The sequence below is a fragment of the Bos indicus genome, chromosome 7 (genome assembly GCF_029378745.1).
Source record: "Bos indicus isolate NIAB-ARS_2022 breed Sahiwal x Tharparkar chromosome 7, NIAB-ARS_B.indTharparkar_mat_pri_1.0, whole genome shotgun sequence".
NCBI lineage: Eukaryota > Metazoa > Chordata > Mammalia > Artiodactyla > Bovidae > Bos > Bos indicus.
Window position 1 is genome coordinate 5,208,138 of NC_091766.1, and position 18,064 is coordinate 5,226,201.

The window sequence follows — 18,064 nt, forward strand, 5'->3', positions numbered from 1 at the left end:
CCTTTAGAACTGCTTCCTCTACTTCAAGGGTCACCGTCCTCCTACCCCAACTCCTAGCCAGACTGAGGACCCCTCCTGTGTACCAGACTCTGACTGTCTGCTGACAGGTCTGCATACAGTACAACCTAGGTAGGATTTTCCTACGCCCATCTCCTGCCAGGCTGTGGCTCCTTGAGGTCAGGGGTCAAAGGCCAGAGTCAGGAGCCAGATCTGACCCCCTTTGGTATATCCAGGCCCTGGTGCTGGCCTGCTGTGGTAACACCTGCCTTACAAGCCCTGAACTTGGCTCTCCAGGGACCTGACCAGGTTTTGATCAGCCCCTGAAATAGGAGAATCCTTGGCACATGAGAAATCTTTCAAACACAGGTCCAGTGGATGAGGAAAAGGAGCCTGGGGCTACAAACACCGGACTCCATGGCTGCAAAACTTCAGAAGACCCCAGCGCTGCAAAAACAATCCACGTGCACCTCAGAACCCCAGCCCACTGCCTGCTCCCTCACTGTTAGTCTTCTTTACCAAATTATCGATGAAAATTAAAATGACGATACGCATTCCAGGAAATTCAGAGTGATCTAAACAGTGTGTTTCCATGGAGATCTTTTTTTTTTTTTTCTTCTATGAAGTGGCTATTGATCCCTCTATGTTTTAGAGGGTTCCCAGGTCCTGGGGGCTTCCCAGCTGGCACTAGTGGTAAAGAACCCGCATGCCAATGCAGGAGATGCAAGAGACGCAGGTTCAATCCCTGGGTTGGGAAGATCCCCTGGAGGAGGAAACGGCAACCCACTGCAGTACTGGAGAATCACATGGATAGAGGAGACTGGCAGGCTACAGTCCAAAGGGTCACAAAGAGTTGGACACGACTGAGTGTGCACTCATGGAGGTGGCTGTTGTGGGGGGCTCTGGGGAGCCGGAAGGGGAGCTGCCCTAAGCCCACTGAGCACTGACCTGGATCTCTCGGGCATGGTAGAGGATGACCAGGCCCAGCAGGATGACCGTGGAGAGGCTGATGAGGCATTTGAGTGCAAATGAGTACAGGGACTCCTGGGCAAAGAGAGAGCAGAGGGCAGGACAGACACTGGAGGCGGGCAGCCCTCCTGACCCCTCACCCGGTCACTTCGCTCAGGAAGTGAAGCTCCAGTCCTTACTCCTTAGGCTTGGGCTCACAGCAAGGTGGCACTTCAGTTTATAAGGCCAGGCCTCACATGGGCACAGCACTTCATAGTTTATAAAACCAGGCCTCGAGCAGATGCAGCACTTTAGAGTTTACAGGCTGACTTGGCTCTCATCTCCCTCCGTCCTGGCATCCACTTGGGGACCCACAACCCAGCTCATAACCTGGCCCAGCTCGCCCTCGAAAGGGGCAAAGTTCTTTCCCTGCTCCTCAAAGCAGCTCTTCTCTGGTGCTCCCCTGTCTCCTCCGGGCCTGACTCGGAAGCAGCCGCCTTTCTACCTTCAGCGAAAGCGCAGCCCCATGGTGCCAGGCAGAGGGAAGGGGCTGGAGACTTCTGGCCCCACCTGAGGCCTTCCTGCTGCCCTCAGTGGGTGGAAACAACAGGAGGCCCTGGGTGCCCCCACCTTCCCACCTCCAGGGTCCCCTCAGCATCCCCTGCCCCCCTCTCCTAGGGCCGATGTGGTCCCAGACCCCATGCCCAAGGGGGTCTCGGGGAGCCAAGTGGGACCAGCAGGGCCTCCCCGGGGTGCCAGGGGGAAGGGCCATGCCTACCTTGGTGTAGACCCCCCAGGACAGCTCCGTCTCTGTCACCATGACAACGATGCCGAACATGCCAAAGATTAGGGCATAGTCACTGAGGCGCTTCCGCTTCTCAAAGAGCGCCCGCCGGTGGCCCAGGCGGTGGCCAACGCTGGGGGGCTTCCTTGAGCCCCTCTGTCTGACCGCCTCATCTTCTTCCTCATCTTCTTCCTCTTCCTGGTCCTGGGGCTGCCCCCGGGGGCTGCCAGGCGAGGGTTGCGCCGGCTCGCTTTTGGCCACCACCACCTGGATGCCTGGGCCATTTGGAGGCTGCGGGGGGTGGCCGGCCTCAGGGTCCAGAGGATCTCGGCCCAGGGCACCCAGCCCGCCACCTAGTGGCCGTCCCTCGCAGCCACTGTGTCTGTGGCTGTTCATGACTATGTGGGTGCTGGCGTTGGGCTTGCTGCCGGCCGCCTGGGGCCTGGCATGGCTCAGCAACCGGGCTCCCGCGCTGACCTGCAGGGCACAGGGAACATGGTCATGTCAGGGTCTGGCCAACTGACCAGATGGCTAGGGACCCCCACCCCAGAACATCCTGAGGCTGGAGAGGCCATGAACCCATTGCAGCTGACATGTGGACTGACCGACCACCCCAGAAACCAAGCCAACCTATGGCCCTCCTCGGCTCATAACCTCCACACAGACTTCCCTAGGGTCTAGTGGTTAAGAATCCACCTCCCAATGCAGGGGATGTGGGTTCGATCCCTGGTCGGGGAAACAAAGATCCCATACGCTGCAGGGCAACTAAGCCTGCTCGCTGAGACTACAGAGTCTACGCACTCTGGAGCCCACATGTCACAACTAGAAAGAAGTCTGCGGCCCACAACGAAGAGCCCACATGCTGCAACCAAGACCCAATGCAGCTAAAAATAAGTAAACAAATATAAAACAAAAACAAACCTCTCCGTGGCTCTCCAGCGCTATTGCATAAAAACTCCTCCCTGTGGCCAGGAGGCCTCTATCCCATCTTATCCTTCTCCCTTTCCCAGAGTCACCCCCTTTCAGCCACACTGACCTCCCCATCACCAGGTTCCAACAAGCTTGGTCCTGCTTCAGGGCCCTTGCACACTCTGAGGCACCTGCTGCACCTCTGCCTGGAACACCCTCCTACCAGGCCTTTGCCCATTGACTTTTCTGTGTTTCCAAGTACCTAAAGCATGGACACTAAAAGCAATAAACACAGGCGACACTCAGGAAACACCTCTCAAAGCCTCAAGATGGAATTCTGCTGGCTGGTTCGCCTGGGAGGATTAGAGGCCACCTAAATGAGCCATCTGGAACTACCTTAAGGTCATCTTACGGTAAGACCACTTTACCTTAGCTTACCTGTCTCCTGAGAAACCTGTATGCAGGTCAAGAAGTGACAGTTAGAACCGGAGAACTGGTTCAAAACTGGGAGAGAATCGTCAAGGCTGTATATTGTCACTGGGCTTATTTAACTTCTATGCAGAGTACATGAGAAATGTTGGACTGGATGACTCCTGAGCTGGAATCAAGATTGCCAGGAGAAATATTGACAACCTCAGATATGCATCAGATATGCAGATGATACCGCTCTAATGGCAGAGAGTGAAGAAGAACTAAAGAGCCTCTTGATGAAAGTGAAAGAGGAGAGTGAAAAAGCTGACTTGAAACTCAACATTCAAAAAACTAAGATCATGGCATCTGGTCCCATCACTTCAAGGCAAATAGAAGGGGGAAATGTGTAAACAGTGACAGATATTATTAATACTTTCTTGGGCTCCAAAAGCACTGTGAATGGTGACTGAAGCCACAAAATTGACACTTATCCTTGGAAGGAAAGCTATGACAAACCAAGACACTGTATTAAAAAGCAGAGACATTACTTTGCTGACAAAGTTCATATAGTCAAAGCTATGGTTTTTCCAGTAGTCATGTAGGGATATGAGAGTTGGACCATAAAGAAGGCTGAGCATTGAAGAACTGATGCTTTTGAGTTGTGGGGCTGGAGAAGATTCTTGAGAGTCCCTTTGACAGCAAGGAGATCAAACCAGTCAATCGTAAAGGAAATCAGTCCCGAATATTCATTGGAAGGACTGATGCTGAAGCTGAAGGTCCAATACCTTGGCCACCTGATGAGAAGAGCCAACTCATTGGAAAAGACCCTGATGCTAGGAAAGATTGAAGGCAGGAGGAGACACAGGGGCAACAGAGGATGAAATGGTTGGATGGCATCACTGACCCAATGGACATGAGTTTAGAAAAACTCCAGGGGATAGTGGAGGACAGGGAAGCCTGGCGTGCTGCAGTCCATGCAGTTGCAGAGAGTTGGATACGACTTAGCAACTGAATAACCAGCAGTGAGCCGTCAGGAGATGGTTCCAACCCAGACTTGACTCCTGACTTCTGGAATCTTGGACAAATTAATCTCACTCTACTGAGCCGCCAATTCCCCACCACACCACATAGAGTTGTCCAAAGGCCTGAACATACTTACACAGTCAAAGGGTATGGCCAGGGAGATATTAGGGACCATGACTATGGCTATGAGACCCTCAGCTCCCTCCTGCCTGGATTCCAGGACCAAAGGAACAATCCAGGGTTTAATTCTAAGATCCCAGAATTGAGGAATGCTCTGGCAGTCCAGTGGTTAGGACTTTCACAGCTGAGGGCCTGGGTTCAATCCCTGGTCAGGGAACTAAGACCCCACAAGCCAAGGTGTGGCTAAAAAAAAAAGACATAAAATTTAAACAGAAAAAGATCCCAGGGAACCCCCTGGGGGTCCGGGAGTTAGGGCTCTGTGGTCTCACTGCTGAGGAACGGGTTCAATCCCTGGCTGGGGAACTAAAAACCCCGTAAGCCATGTGATGCAGCCAAAAGACAAAAAGACCCCAGAACTGATTCTACAGCACCTTGGTCTGGTCCTGCGACCTTGGGCCAGGCTCAGTTTCCCCACAAAGGAAACTGGCTACCGAGAAGCAGACAGGCTGATATACTCTGATATCCTCAGATTCTGCGCCTGCCTGGGGCCAGGTCCTGCGTGTCACATGCGGGAGCAAGGACCTTGAAGACGGTGACATGCACAGGATGAGCCTGCCTGGAGTCCAGTCTTGCAAGACCCCGCACTGCTCCACCCACTCCAGCCCATTCTCTCACTCCTCACCCCCACAGGCACCCCCAGCTGCCACCACAGCCTGTGTTTACTGAACACCCACTACATGCCAGGCTCTGTCCTTCATGCAGAGTTTTCTCCTTAATTCTCACAACATCCCCAAAAAGGGGTCCTAGGATTTGGCCTGTTGTACAAATGGGGAAACTGAGGCACCAGTTTCCCTTCACTGTGCAGTGAAGGATCCGTCTCCTTACAAGGCAGATTCTGCATCAGGCTGCCTTGTGGGATTCTCCCAAGAAGCCAGGCGGCAGTGGGCTGTGGGTCCAGCGTTGTCCTCTTGGAAAAGGCTAAGCTGGCATGTGCTGGGGCTCAGGAGAGGGGGCTGCATGCAGAGACAAGACACCTCCGTGGCCCTGAAACCACATTCCTGGGGGTGAGAGACTCAGACAATGTCACACCAAGACACACCACGATGAGCAAGGTTGCCAGGCAAGACACGGGTGACCTTGGCCAGGGCACCAACCACCGCATGCACTGCAGGATCACCTGTGTCCATGTCCACCCCGCCCCCAGACAGCGTCTGTCCCACTCACTACATGTCCCCAGACGAGGGTGTCAGCACACAGGAAGAACACAAGAAACATGAGTCTTAGGACACGTCCCACTTCCATCCATCCTACCAACCAGGCTGTGGCCACCTGTGGCCTGACGCTTCACAGTTTATAAGAGCTGGCCCCCCGTGGGCCCAGGACATTACAGTTTGTATGGGCTGATCGCCTGCAGGCCCACCACTTCACAGTTTATAAGGCTGATCTTGGCCCTGATCTCTCTCTTTGTCTTCACAAGCAGTCAGGCGCCACTTTCTTCTGGGGCTACGGTCCCTTCTGGCCACCTGAAGGGCCGTGAGCTGCTAGGTGGGACTAAGAGCCTGCCCCCGGGACACACACTGCAGCCCCAGCCCTGCTCTGTCCCAAGAGACAAGGAAACCCGGTCAGTCCTCCCAGCTTCCCTCCTGAAGGTACAAAAGGGTCCCTGCCCAGGGCTTGGGGACAGCAGGCAGGAGAGGTGATGGCCTGGCAGACGGGACCGGGAGGGGGTGGGGGCGCTGCAAACGACCTTCTGAAACGCACCGATGAAGATGCAATTTGGGGATGTGACTCAGCCACCTAACACACAGGCCAAATTCAGCCACGCAGCGGCCATGCTCCTCCTTGCCTGGCAGCCGCGTCCTGACATGCCCTGGGCAGAGAGAGAGTGGGGTGGGGTATGCGGATAGGCAGCAGGTGACTTCCAGGAGGGCGGAGGCCTGGGGGGCCTTCCTAGGGCCCATCACATTAATGTGGTTATTTGTTATTTAGTTGCTCAATCGTGTCTCTTTTGCGACCCCATGGACTGTAGCCCACCAGGCTCTGTACATGGGATTTTCCAGGCGGACCAAGACCTTGGTCAGAATTACTGTATTTAATCCCTATGGCTACTCAGCGAGGCAGGTGGCATTCTTACTCACATTTTACAGATGGGACACGAGACTCAGAGAGGTTCAGCACGTTGCCTGAGGTCACACAGCCAGGAAGGGCTAAGTTATTGCAGTCTGGGGGTGGCAGGATCTGCCTGGATCCCTCTTGACCAGCGACTATTCGGAAAAGGAGTCAGTCTGGCACAACTCTTGAGGGACCACAGAACTCAGGGCACAGGAGTGGTGGCTCTCTGACACCTCCCACGACCTCATAGGAAGCGGAAGGACAGAGAGGCCTGCCTGAGATCTCACGGAAGAAGGGGCCAGCCCATAATCTAAAGACTGGGTGGTACCAGAGGGCCTTGGGTACAAGAGACCCCACTCATCCCCAGGTTCACCTTCCCCTCCCTCATTGCAACCTGGCCCTAAAGGTGGGGTCTCCGGGATCCTCAGAGTTTCCCCAAAGAACCAGAAACTCCTATAAAACCTCAGCCAAGGTTTCGATGTCCACGAAAGGGTGTGTTTTTCTGGGTGAAGGCCCCAAGTTCTTCAAGGACTTCTAAAAAGGGAGAAACACCCTGTGCTGTATTTGGTTTTGAAGGTTCTTGGAATTGCTAAAATTGTCTCATATGTCTGGGGCACAAGACCTCTGTTCCCTGAATGCTGGGGTAAAGAGATGAGCAGACCCTGCCTTCTGTACCATTTCAAGAGATAGTGTGGGAAACCTGTTGGCCAAGTGGGGCAGGGGGAGCCAGGAAGCCTCCTGAAGCAGGGAAGAAAGTGTGCAGGCAGCAGGGACCAAGGAGGCCAGCTCCTCTGAACTTTCCCACCCAACAGGAAGAGAAAGAAAATGACCAGAGAGCAAAGGCCCTCAAGTGAGCTCTTTTTACAAATGATGGGTTGATTACGGAGGGACCTTTGGGTGTTCAGCCAGGACGAGGTCACTGCCACTTCCTCAGCTACTTCTTTAGTAACGGGGCATCTTAGTGCCAATCCAGCAGGGTCGGTGACCAGAAAGAAATGAGATCTCACGTGGAAAATGCCTAGCACACAGTCATGGGTACGCTGTGGTGCCACTGCCCAACACTGCAATCTGTCCTTCAGAGCTGGACCAGGAGAAAGTACCCCCCTGCCCATTACGCTCAAAGGCAGAGCCTCCCTGGGGCAAAACGCCCACCTCACTGCTCCCAGGAACTGTGGATAGAGTGGCACATGGCAGAATCTTGTAGGTTTTGTGGGCAAGTTGTGGGCTGTGTGTCCCTGTGGAGGGTAGGGAAGGACCCCAAGACGCTCCTCCACCATCACTCTTCAGGCCCTAGCTCTGCTGGGCGGACAGGATCCATTTGTCCTCCCACCCTCTGGGCTGTTGGAGAGTGGGTGCAGCAAGTCGTTGGCTGACTGCCCCATCCCTTAGGCATTCCGCCCTTCACCACCCATCAGGGTGCAGTTATCCTGCCCTAGCTTGCTCTCCCCAGTGCCCTCCACTCTGATGCGTCTCCATCAGCATCTCTGGCGCACCCCCAGTCTCCAGCACTCACATCTGAGGCCCCACCCTCCAGGACAGCCAGAACAGTGCACTGTGCTGGGTACCCGACCTCTGTCCTGGGAGAGCTAGGGGACCAGTTTTACGAACCCTGCTATGCTGCCCCTAACGGCTGGACACAAGGGCCAGTGGTGAGGGTCTCGTTCCTCCCATCCCCAAGTCAGTCCTGGGTCACTGCCTCCACCCCGAGAGCTCCCCCACCGTATCTATGGAGTTTGGACACTCACTGCTCTGCCCCCGCCAAAGTGAACCCAGTACCCTCCCCCTCCAGGATGGGGATCCGTGAATCGACTCACTCGGGCGGTGCACATACACACATTCCCCCACTGCGATGTCCTCTCGGTTGCGGACCCCACGGAAATCCTCCCTCCTGGCCGCTCCCCCAAACAGCATCTCACTCCGGGACATGTCTCTCTGGGTACCCCTGCCCATACCACTCAGTACCTGCGGGACGCGGCTCGGGCGGGCGGACGAGGCTGGAAGGGAGAGGGACCCACGCGGCCACGGACCACCAGGTCGGGGCCGGGGCCGGGGCCGGGGTTGCGGACGGGGCGGGCAGCAGCGGGCGGGCGCGAGGCCCCGGGGCGGTGGGGCCGGGGGCAGCGGCAGAGCTCGCATCCCCCGCCGCCCTGTACACGGGCCCGGCCGGGGGGGCGAGCTCCCGCCCGGGCCGGGAGAGGAGGGGGCGGTGCGACGCCAGCGGCGCGGCCTATTGGCCGAGCCCGGGTTGGCACCGCCCCCGTCGACCCCGCAAGCCCCGCCTCCATTTAAAGATCCCTCATTCCCCGGTGCCCCCTTCGCCCCCCAGCGCGCGGCTGGTCCTCAAGCTCACCCTCCTGCCCCGCGAGATGGAGAGGACCACGGCGAAGCGAAAACTCCCGTCCTCGATCGTCTTTGAGAACTCCTAACCACCCGTTTTCCAAAATCAGGTCCCCAAACCAGCCACCTCTCAACATTGGCGCACCTGGGGGGGCTGAGCACAACACGCACTTGCAGAGGTCACAACTTTGCAGAGTGACTGACCACCTCCCTCCTGAAATGACCTCGTCAAACTTCCGCTCTGTGTGTGTGTGGGGGGGGGTGGGGGTCTTGGGGTGGGGAAAGAAGATGATGGCAAGTAGAAAGTGCCTTGGAGCTGGGTGTGGGGGCTTTCAGGGCTGGGGGTGGGGGGTGCTTGCTGGGGCAAAGGCCATCTTCTTTGAGAGGAGAATATCCACTCAGATTTAGCCTCCTCCCCCAGTCCTAAACTCCCCAAACCAATGCCAGGATGGCAGGCCAACAGGAGATTAGTTTTTGGTTCCAATGGTGCTCCTTTCCCCGGGTACTGAGGATGACCTTGGGCAACACATATTCAATGTTCATGGACACTCAGAGGAGCCTTGGGGACTGGAAAGTGGGGAGCCCTTACCTCCTCCATTCTCAGGCAGCCTCACCACCTCAGCCTCACCCTACCCCACCCTGTCAGCTGGGTGACTGAACCTGGCTCTGTCCTCCCCGGCTTGAGAACTCCTGGGGGCAGCAGTTCCCCTGTCTCTCTCCCAGTCCCCCATCTATTTTCCTCCTGGCCCTGAGCTTTGGGCCAGGTCAAAAACATCTGACTGCTCATCACTGCCTTGGGGCAGCTGTCTGTTCTTTCTGCAGTGCCCAGAAAATAGCTGGGCTGAATGAATGAGCCGACAGTGGCTTGGGCAGGGGTAGTCCCATGGGTCAGTGATGGTGGTGAGATGGTGAGTGGAGCCAGGTGATGGGTGGGGGGTCAGCAGATGGGACTCCTGGTCCCTCATCTCCAGAGCCTGTCCTTTATCCCAGCCTGCTGGGAGCACCCTAAGGAAGGCCTAGCCATGATAAATGCTAGTTGGGAAGTGGAGGCCTGGGGACACCCCATGCCCTGTTGTGTCCAAAGGGGCTCCAGGAGTAGGGTTTGGGAACCGTAAGGGGATGCATTCTCAAACATGCTTCATCCTGCATCCCTCCATCCACTTACCAGCCCCCCTTTCCAGGCCTCCTCAGACTCCCCTCAGCTCACTCCAGGCCTTTGCACTTGCTGTTCCCTTGCCTGAGCCACTGGGCCCTCTTTCTAAAGCACAACAGTGATGGAGCCACCCACATCTCCCTCGGGGTCTGGCACACATCCCTGTGTCGCATTCAGTGCCCTGGCCTGACAGCCTGTGCTTGCCCCCGTATGGGTCCCTGCCCCACAAAAAGCATTCTCGTCGTGCCTACGGATTGACCCAGGCTTGCACAGACTGCTGTCATTCCCCTGCAGCACTGTGCGTGTGTGCTGAGTCGTGTCCAACTCTTTTGTCATCCCCCAGACTGTAGCGCACCAGGATCCTCTGTCCATGGGATTCTGCAGGCAAGAATACTGGAGTAGGTTGCCATTTCCTACTCCAGGGGATCTTCCCCACCCAGGGATCAAACCCGTGTCTCTTGCACTGGCAGATGGGTTCTTATCACTTCGCCATCTGGGAAGCCGCTGCAGTATCCAATGCTTTCTCAATTCAAGTCCATTGTGTAAACATCCAGAAATTCACAAGAGTATTGATCACAGGCCACAGAGGCCCATCCACTCCTCCCATCCTACCAGACCCTGCAGGCTCCGTATTTACCATCTCTCTCTCTCTCTAGAAAGATCCCTTTCTCTCCTTTGGGCTCACATGCCCCAAGAGATCAGGAAATTCCTTCACAGAGCTGCATTTAGGACAATCTGGTGACCCATCACCTTCTGCCCAAGTTGGCCCTGTTGTCTGCTTGAATCTCATCCCTCTGAGTCAAGGCTGGTCTTGGTGGACAGAGGTCAGAGGTGAATAAAGGTAGTGCTCTCGGCTTCCCAGGTGACACTAGTGGTAAAGAACCCGCCTGGCAATGCCAGAGATATAAGACGCACGTTCAACCCCTGGGTCAGCCCCTGGAGGAGGGCATGGCAACCCACTCCAGTATTCTTGCCTAGAGAATCCCATGGACAGAGAGCCTGGCAGGCTACAGTCCAGGGTGTGGGGCGGGGGGCAGTCACAAAGAGTCAGACACAACTGAAGCAACTTAGCACACACTGAGTGGGATATATCTGAGTTTCCATTCCAGAGCCTCTCAGCAGCCCACAGTTAGCTGGAAGGGACTCAAAGAGCATGCACATGAACTTCAGCTGGGAGACCCTCAGGACTCAGGCCCCAGGAAATGACCTACAGACTGGTGACGGGGTAGAGGCTAAACTTGAAGCCCCTCCTCCAGGGCCCTGAGGGGTGGACCACAAGTTCAGGGCAGTGGCTGTGGGTCTGGGTGCAGGAGACCTGGAGAACCTCACAGGAACTGAAGCACCCAGAGAGGCAGTGGCCTGAGCTGGGGCAGACTGGCCACCTCTCCCTCCTACCCCCAAGCTGCAAATTCACAGAAGTCTCAGACCCATCCTGGGTCTAACCAAAGACTGCCTCAAAGGAGGCGGGACCCTGAATCCCCTGTGAGTGTGGGAATGGCACAGTGGGGAAGGTATTCACTCACTCTCTCATTCATTCGTTTATCCACACATTCATTCATTCATTCACACACCCACCGAGTTTCTTCTCCAAGTGTGGTGCTGAGGATGCAGTCTGAGACAGGTATAAATCTTCCCCTCTTGGAGTTGATCTTCTCGAGGAAGGGAACAACTTTTACTAGTAAAGGACTAGTAAGGCTTCCACACAAAAGCATGGGAGGGACTTCCCTGGTGGTCCAGTGGTTAAGACTTCAAGCTCCCAGTGCAGGGGACCAGGGTTCGATCTCTGGTCAGGGAACTAGATTCACACGCCACAATTAAAAACCCTGCATGCCCCAATTAAACATTCTGCATGCTGCAATGAAGACTGAAGATCCCATGTGCCACACTTAAGACCCAGCACAGCCAAATAAATTAACTTAAAAAAAGAAAAATAGCTTAAAAAAAAAAAAAAAAGCATTGGCAAAGAATCCAGTGAAGTTGAGAAAACGAGAACGGAGGTGGGAGCCTTTAACTAGGGTGTTCTGGGGTGGCCTCTTGGAAGAAGGAACATTTGAAGGCGGGCCAAGAAGCCAGCCCTAGAAAAGCTGGAGAAGGGTACACCCAGAGGAAGGCACTGCAAGGGCAAAGGCATTGAGGTGAGCCTACTGAGAAGGGAGACCGGTGGGGCTAGAGTGAAGGAGTAAGTGGGGTGGGGGTCACAGAGGCAAGCAGGGGTCCCACTCTCGGGGCCGTGTGCAGGACTCTGAGCAGAGCAGAAGTCATGAAGCGTTTATCCCCCTAGTGTCCTGGCAACTGTGGAGGTTGGGGGAGGAAGGCATTGCAGAGGGTTTGTTCCTGGGCTTTTCAATATTCAGGGACCCCCCACCCCAGAAGCTTCATTCATTCTGTCAGCATTTACTAAGCACCTCCTGTCTTCAGGGCTACTGTGATGATGAAGACACACAAAATCCCCCAAACGCAGGGTTTCAGGCCAGTGGGCAAGATAAGATACTGAATCAATCAATAAATATATCTGGCACTTGCAGATGGCTCACAGAGGAAACGAGGCCAGGAAGGGGTGGGAAGGGACTGTGCCTGGCCTCCTCTGTTACTTACCACGGGGCAGCCCACTGAAGAGCCCTTGGTCCCTACTCTGGAGGAGGAGATGGGAGCCTGGGGGTGGCACGCAGGCAGAGAAGCCTCTGTCATTAGCACAGAGTTCCTGTGAGCAGCAGGGAGACCCTCCATACCCACCAGGGGACCTGCCCTGGGGCTGTCTTGCTCATTCAGCTGTAGCTGCATCCTTGCTCCAGACTCTAGCCTGCCCTCCTGCCCTTGCCACTCTCGGGCTCGAAGGCTCCAGACTAACTCTTCCTCCCCAGAGTCCCCCACATCTGACAGACAAGTTCACGATCACTTCTGAATTCATTCCAGCCCACCCCTCTGTCCCCATCCCTACAGCCCCTGCCTCGGCACAAGGCTTGATTCTGAAGTATGGTGCCCCGCTGTGTGGCTCTTCTGATTTGAACAGTATCCCTCCCCCTAATTCCAGCTCATCCAGGACGTCAGAACAGGACCTTATTTGATCACATTGTTGGTCTTTGCAGATGTAGTTAAATTAAGATGACGTCTTAATTTTATTGGCTCAGACAATAAAGAATCTGCCTGCAATGGGGGAGCCCCAGGTTCAATTCCTGGGTTGGGAAGATCCTCCTGGAGAAGGGAATGGCTACCCACTCCAGTATTCTTGCCTGGAGAATTCCATGAACAGAGGAGCCTGGTGGGCTACATTAGTTCATGGGGTTGCAAAGAACTGGACATGACTGAGCGACTAACACTTTTCACTTTCACATACTGCATTAGGGTGGGCGCCAATCTGGTGGGCACTAGTAAGACTGATGTTCTTATAAGACCACATGAAGATACAGACACGCACACAGGGCAGAAGGCTACGTGAAGACAGAGACTGGAGTGAGACAGCCACAATCAATGGGATATCTGGAGCCACCAGAGGCTGGAAGAGACCTCTCCAGGAGCCTCCAGAGGGAATGTGGCCCTACCATGCCTGGATTTCAGACCGCTGGCCTCCAAAATGAATACATTTCTGTTGTTTTAAGCCAACCGTGGTTGTAGACATTTGTTATGGCTGCCCCAAAAAACTCTTACCATGGTCATGGACAAGGGGCCGTCCCTCTCTGAGCCTGTTTCCTGAACAGGGCAACAAGGACCCTCCAAGGGCAAGGGGAGGAGTTAGGGCGCTAATCCCAATTAAATGTGCCACAAACACTGAGATGGCTGACTGGATGTTCCCCATTGCTATTGGCCTGATCATGACCTGGCCTTTTTTTTTTTTTTTTTTGCGGGGGCGGGGGCGGGGGCACACCTCACAGCATGCAGGATCTTAGTTCTCAACCATGGCTCAAACCTGTGCCCCTGCAGTGGAAGCTTATAGTCTTAACCACTGGATGACCAGGGAAGTCCTGATCTGGACCATTTCAAAAGCTCCTTCCTGGCCCCTTGGGCTCTAGCCCAGTCTCTGCCAGGTCCCAGAAGTGATCTTTGCTTGCTAAAATATGATCATGCTGCTGCTAATTCTGAGTGCTCAGCGGCTCCATGTGGCCCTCACAGCATCTGTATGATTAGATCCCCAGCATGGCTCCAGCTGGCCACTGGCAAACTCCCTTCAAGACCCAACTCAGGGATTCCCCTGGTAGTCCAGTGCTGGGAAAGACTGAGGGCAGGAGGAGAAGGGGCAACAGAGGATGAGCTGGTTGGATGGCATCATGGACTCAGTGGACATGAGTTTGAGCAAACTCCAGGAGCTAGTGAAGGACAGGCAAGCCTGGCATGCTGCAGTCCACTGGGTTGCAAAGAGTCAGACCTGACTGAGCGACCGAACAACAACAGGGACTTCCCTGGTGGTCCGGGGGCTAAGACTCCTCGATCCTACTGCAAGGGGCCCGAGTTTGATCTCTGGTCAGGGAACTAGATCCCACATGCTGCAACTACGAGTTTGCATGCCACGACGAAGAACAATCCCAAGTGCCACAACTAAGACCTGGCACAGACAAATAAATTAAAAAAAAAAAAGACCAGCTCAAAGAGCAAGCACACCTCCTCCAGGATGCCTTCCTAGAGTTCCCCCAGGCACAATGAGTCCCTCCTTCCATCCCCATGGCCCTTCAGCATCAGGCAGAAAATTGGCCCCAAAGAGTTAATCCTCCATGCCCAGTTCACTCCAGAATCTGCCCACTTTTCTGCATCCTTGCAGCCCCAACCTGGTCCCAGCTGAACTGACTACTCAGATGCCCCTTTGGCCTCCCTTCTGGCCTTCTATCACTTCCACTCCTGCCCCAGGAGTCCCTGTTCTCCACGGCAGCCACAGGGGCTTTTGAAAATCATAAATCATAATATATCTCTCCCCAGCTCACACACCGTCCACAGCTCCCCACTGTTCTGCTGTCCACTCCTTCGCCACTCTTTTGTGCCTGCAGAAACCCCCACTCTCCTCCTCCTCCTCTCTCCCGCTTGCTTATTCTGTTCCAGCCACACCAGTCTCCTGACTTTCCTCAAACATGCCAAGCTCGTTTCTGCCTCAGGACCTTTGCATGTGCTGTTTCCTCTGCCTGGTATGCTGCTCTTGCCTGACTGGCTACACCTCTTCTCTTGTGTCTCAGCTCATGGTCAGCTCCCTGGAGAGGCCCAACTACGGAAGCCTCTCCTACCCCTCAGTCATTCTCTAACACATCTCTGTGTTTTATTTTTCTCACCGTGTTCCCAGTGCCCAGCCCTGGGCCTGGCATACCATAACTGCTTAGTCTTTGTCGACTGACGACCCCACACATTTGACACTGGCACCTGGTCCCCTCCATACCGGCAGCTCACTGCCAAGCCCAGAATGTCAGTCAATATTCATAGGAGAAAAACGGATCAGAGGAGCTGCTCCCTGAGGGTTGTCTCTAGGGAGTGAGCTCACAGGATCTGGGTTGTGGAAACTACGGGGGTTTTAGAGCTACTCCAACTCAGTTCAACTCCTTCCTTCTGGCTGTGTGACTCTGGGTGGATCACTCAGCCTCTCTGAGCAGGTTCCCCACCACCAGTGACCTGAGAAAGTGGACAGTGACTCTCCAGAGGGGACTCTAGAACACACGGTCATGACAGTAATTATTGTTATTATATTAGTAGTATTATTTCAAAGGTTGGCACTTTGAAGTCACCATTTTTTCTATCCAACTCCTGGCCCACCCCCCTACTCCCAAAGGTGACCTGAGTTTGCGATTCACTCACCCTGGAGTGCAGGGGTCGACACGATGAAAGGAGCTGTCTGCTTTAGTCCTACTGAGCTACCACTTGGCTGGCAGAGAGCTGTGGCCACTTTTATCCCCGCCACCTCCCCGCCCTTAAGGACCAGACATGGGTTGTGGGGTGGAGCCAGGGTCCCAGGAGGCTCCCAGATTGGGTCTTTAGAACAGATCTGTGCTCTGACAAGCTGAGTTTTACCGTGTAAGTTTCAGGGAAACCTGTGATCAGGAGTGGCACTGTCTGTCCAGGTGGGGGCCTGTTTCCTTCTGTGGACCCCTTTTTGAACCCCTGTAGATACACCCCCCACACTAGGCCCCCCTCCCTGGAGGCCCCCCTCCTTCCCCTGACACCCCTTCCTTGTGCTGGTCCCTATCTTCCTCTCCCGTGGCCCCCCCCCCACACCCCCACCAATTCCTTCACCACAGGAAGAGTTGGGTGGGTGAGGCTGGCATGGGCTCGTGTGAGGATAAAGGAATCAAGGAATCCCCAGCTTGACCAGTTCTATTCTTGGCTGCCCCTTAATTCTCCCAGGTCTGCAGCTGTCCTGGGGACTGAGGCTCCCTCACGGAGTTCGCTGTCTCCAGAAGCCCCCTGTGAGCACAGTACCCTCATCCCGCCCTGGAGGAGAGGGCAGAAGGGGTCACATGATGGTCCCATGGTGCCGCAGGGTTGGGGGAGACCTCAGAACGGGACTGAAGGGAAAACTCAGCCAGCCGTGAACATCACAGCCGCCCTTTCTTTTGCCAGAGGTCTGGGGTGGGGGCTTATGGCCAGGTTCATGGCTCTGGTGCTGCCTGATCTAGCCAGGGGACCTTCTGAAGTTGACCCTGGCCCTTCGGAGGGCAGGGAATTGTAGAAAGTCAATAGCGGGTGAGTGATCAGAGTTGAAATTATTCTATAGGCTCACAATGCTTGGCTTGCCCATCTGGAATTCCCCCCACCCCAAAGGGTTTCCTTCCAGGTCTTGGGCTGGCTTGGGGAGTGGGGCTAGGAGGCATGAGAGACCTGGAAGCCAGAAGGAAGGAGCCAGGTCGGGGGTGTGGGGTGGGGAGGTGTGGGGTTCTCCATTCAGTCCCACGGGGCCTCTGGCAGGGCAGAGAGATTGGGGAGAATGACAGAAACCCTCCTCCTTTTCCGGGGCCCCCAGAGAGGGCCCTCACACCTGTGGATAAACGCAGGGAGTGGAGGACCCTAGAGCTGACACCACCCGCTGGCTTCTAAGGTTAGTGAGCCAAAAACCCCTGCTCTGCTCCTGCCCAGCTGCGTGACCTTGGCTAAGTGCTAACCCTCTCTGGGCCTCTCTCCCTGTCCGTGGGGGTGGGGGTCAGAGAAGAAGAGAGAAGAGCCGCGAGCTCCAAAGAGCAGGCGCTCAAACGCACAGTAGGCTGGCAGGTGGGGGTTTCCTTCTACTCCGCAGCAAGGCCGGCCGGGGAATCCCGGCCACAGACTGGGAGAGAAAGAGCCGGGGGGAGGGGGGAGGAAGTGGGGAGGGGGCAGTGGGACCAGTCCTCCCCCTTCCCAGCACACTGAGGGCCACGCGGGAGGGTCCGCATGTCTCCACCCTCACCTCCGTGGGAGGATGTCTCCGCATCCCAAATTCCGGGAGCGGAAGCCCCCTTCTCCAGGGTTGGGGGCCCTGGAGCTGACTCGGGGCTTGGTGTTGAGTGGGGAGAGGGATAGAAGGGGGTTTCCTTCCCTTCCGCAGCTCCCGCTTTGAATTCTCAGAGTCGGGCAAACCCTGACCGAGACTCCCACCAGGGAGACGGCGAGCGCCGCGGAGACCTCCACCCTGTAACCCACCCCTCTACTGCCTACTCACCGGCCGGAGTCGGCCGCGGCAGCTGGAGCCCCAGCGCCTGGCCCGAGCGCGAAGACAAGTGCCCGGCCGGGCAAGGGCGTGTGAGCCGGGAGGGAGTGTGCGCGCCGCCGCAGAGCTGACCCCCTCCCCGCCGTTCCGGGCCCCGCCCCGCCGCCCGGGGAGGGGGCGCCTATCGCGCCGAGGGAGAGGCAACCGGCGGCTGCCACCGCGCGCCCCCCTCCCCCGCCACGCTGCTCTAGAAGTGGGGGGCGGGAATCCCCGTCTCGCGCAAGACCCCTCCCCGCAGGGGCGTGCCAGCAAATCTCCGACCAGGTTCCAAGAGCCGAGAGGACCCTCTGCCGCCGCTGGCCCACGGCACTCATTTTTTAGGTGGGGAAACTGAGACCTGGGGCGGGGGGAGCCCCTGGCCTCGGTCCAGCGACCCAGCAGCACAGAAGACAGATGTCCCCGCCCTCCCCACCCCCGGGGACCGCTCCCGGGATCGGGGGAAGGAGCCGAGGCCAGGGCGACAGAGGAAGGCTATTAAGCGCCCCCCTCCACGAACCTTGAGTGGGACCCGGGGGCTCCAGGGGTAATCGGGGGTTTGGGGCAGCTGGTGATGCTGCCCGGGCTGGAAGGTCCCAGAGAGGGAGGGGAGACCCGGGATGTCCAGAAAACTAACCACAGTAAA

General features: G+C 56.0%; 1 protein-coding gene across 3 annotated transcripts in view; it reads right to left on the reverse strand.

Moving 5' to 3' along the window:
• The window catches only part of KCNN1 (potassium calcium-activated channel subfamily N member 1), a 38,370-nt gene extending 20,894 nt beyond the window's left edge, over window positions 1-17,476 (reverse strand). For 2 of the 3 annotated variants that reach the window (XR_011567464.1, XM_019963860.2), the window contains exons 1-3: window positions 8,267-8,465; window positions 1,724-2,206; window positions 946-1,041 (exon numbers count right to left, since the gene is read on the reverse strand). Coding sequence is in view for 2 of the 3 variants with exons in the window: in XM_019963860.2 (XP_019819419.2) it covers window positions 946-1,041; window positions 1,724-2,206; window positions 8,267-8,440 (753 nt within the window). In the remaining variant the exon portion in view is untranslated. Of the gene's footprint in view, window positions 1-945; window positions 1,042-1,723; window positions 2,207-8,266; window positions 8,466-17,394 lie in introns of those variants that run through there. The other variant, XM_070792540.1, reaches the window with a different exon arrangement.
• Window positions 17,477-18,064: the final 588 nt, after the last annotated feature.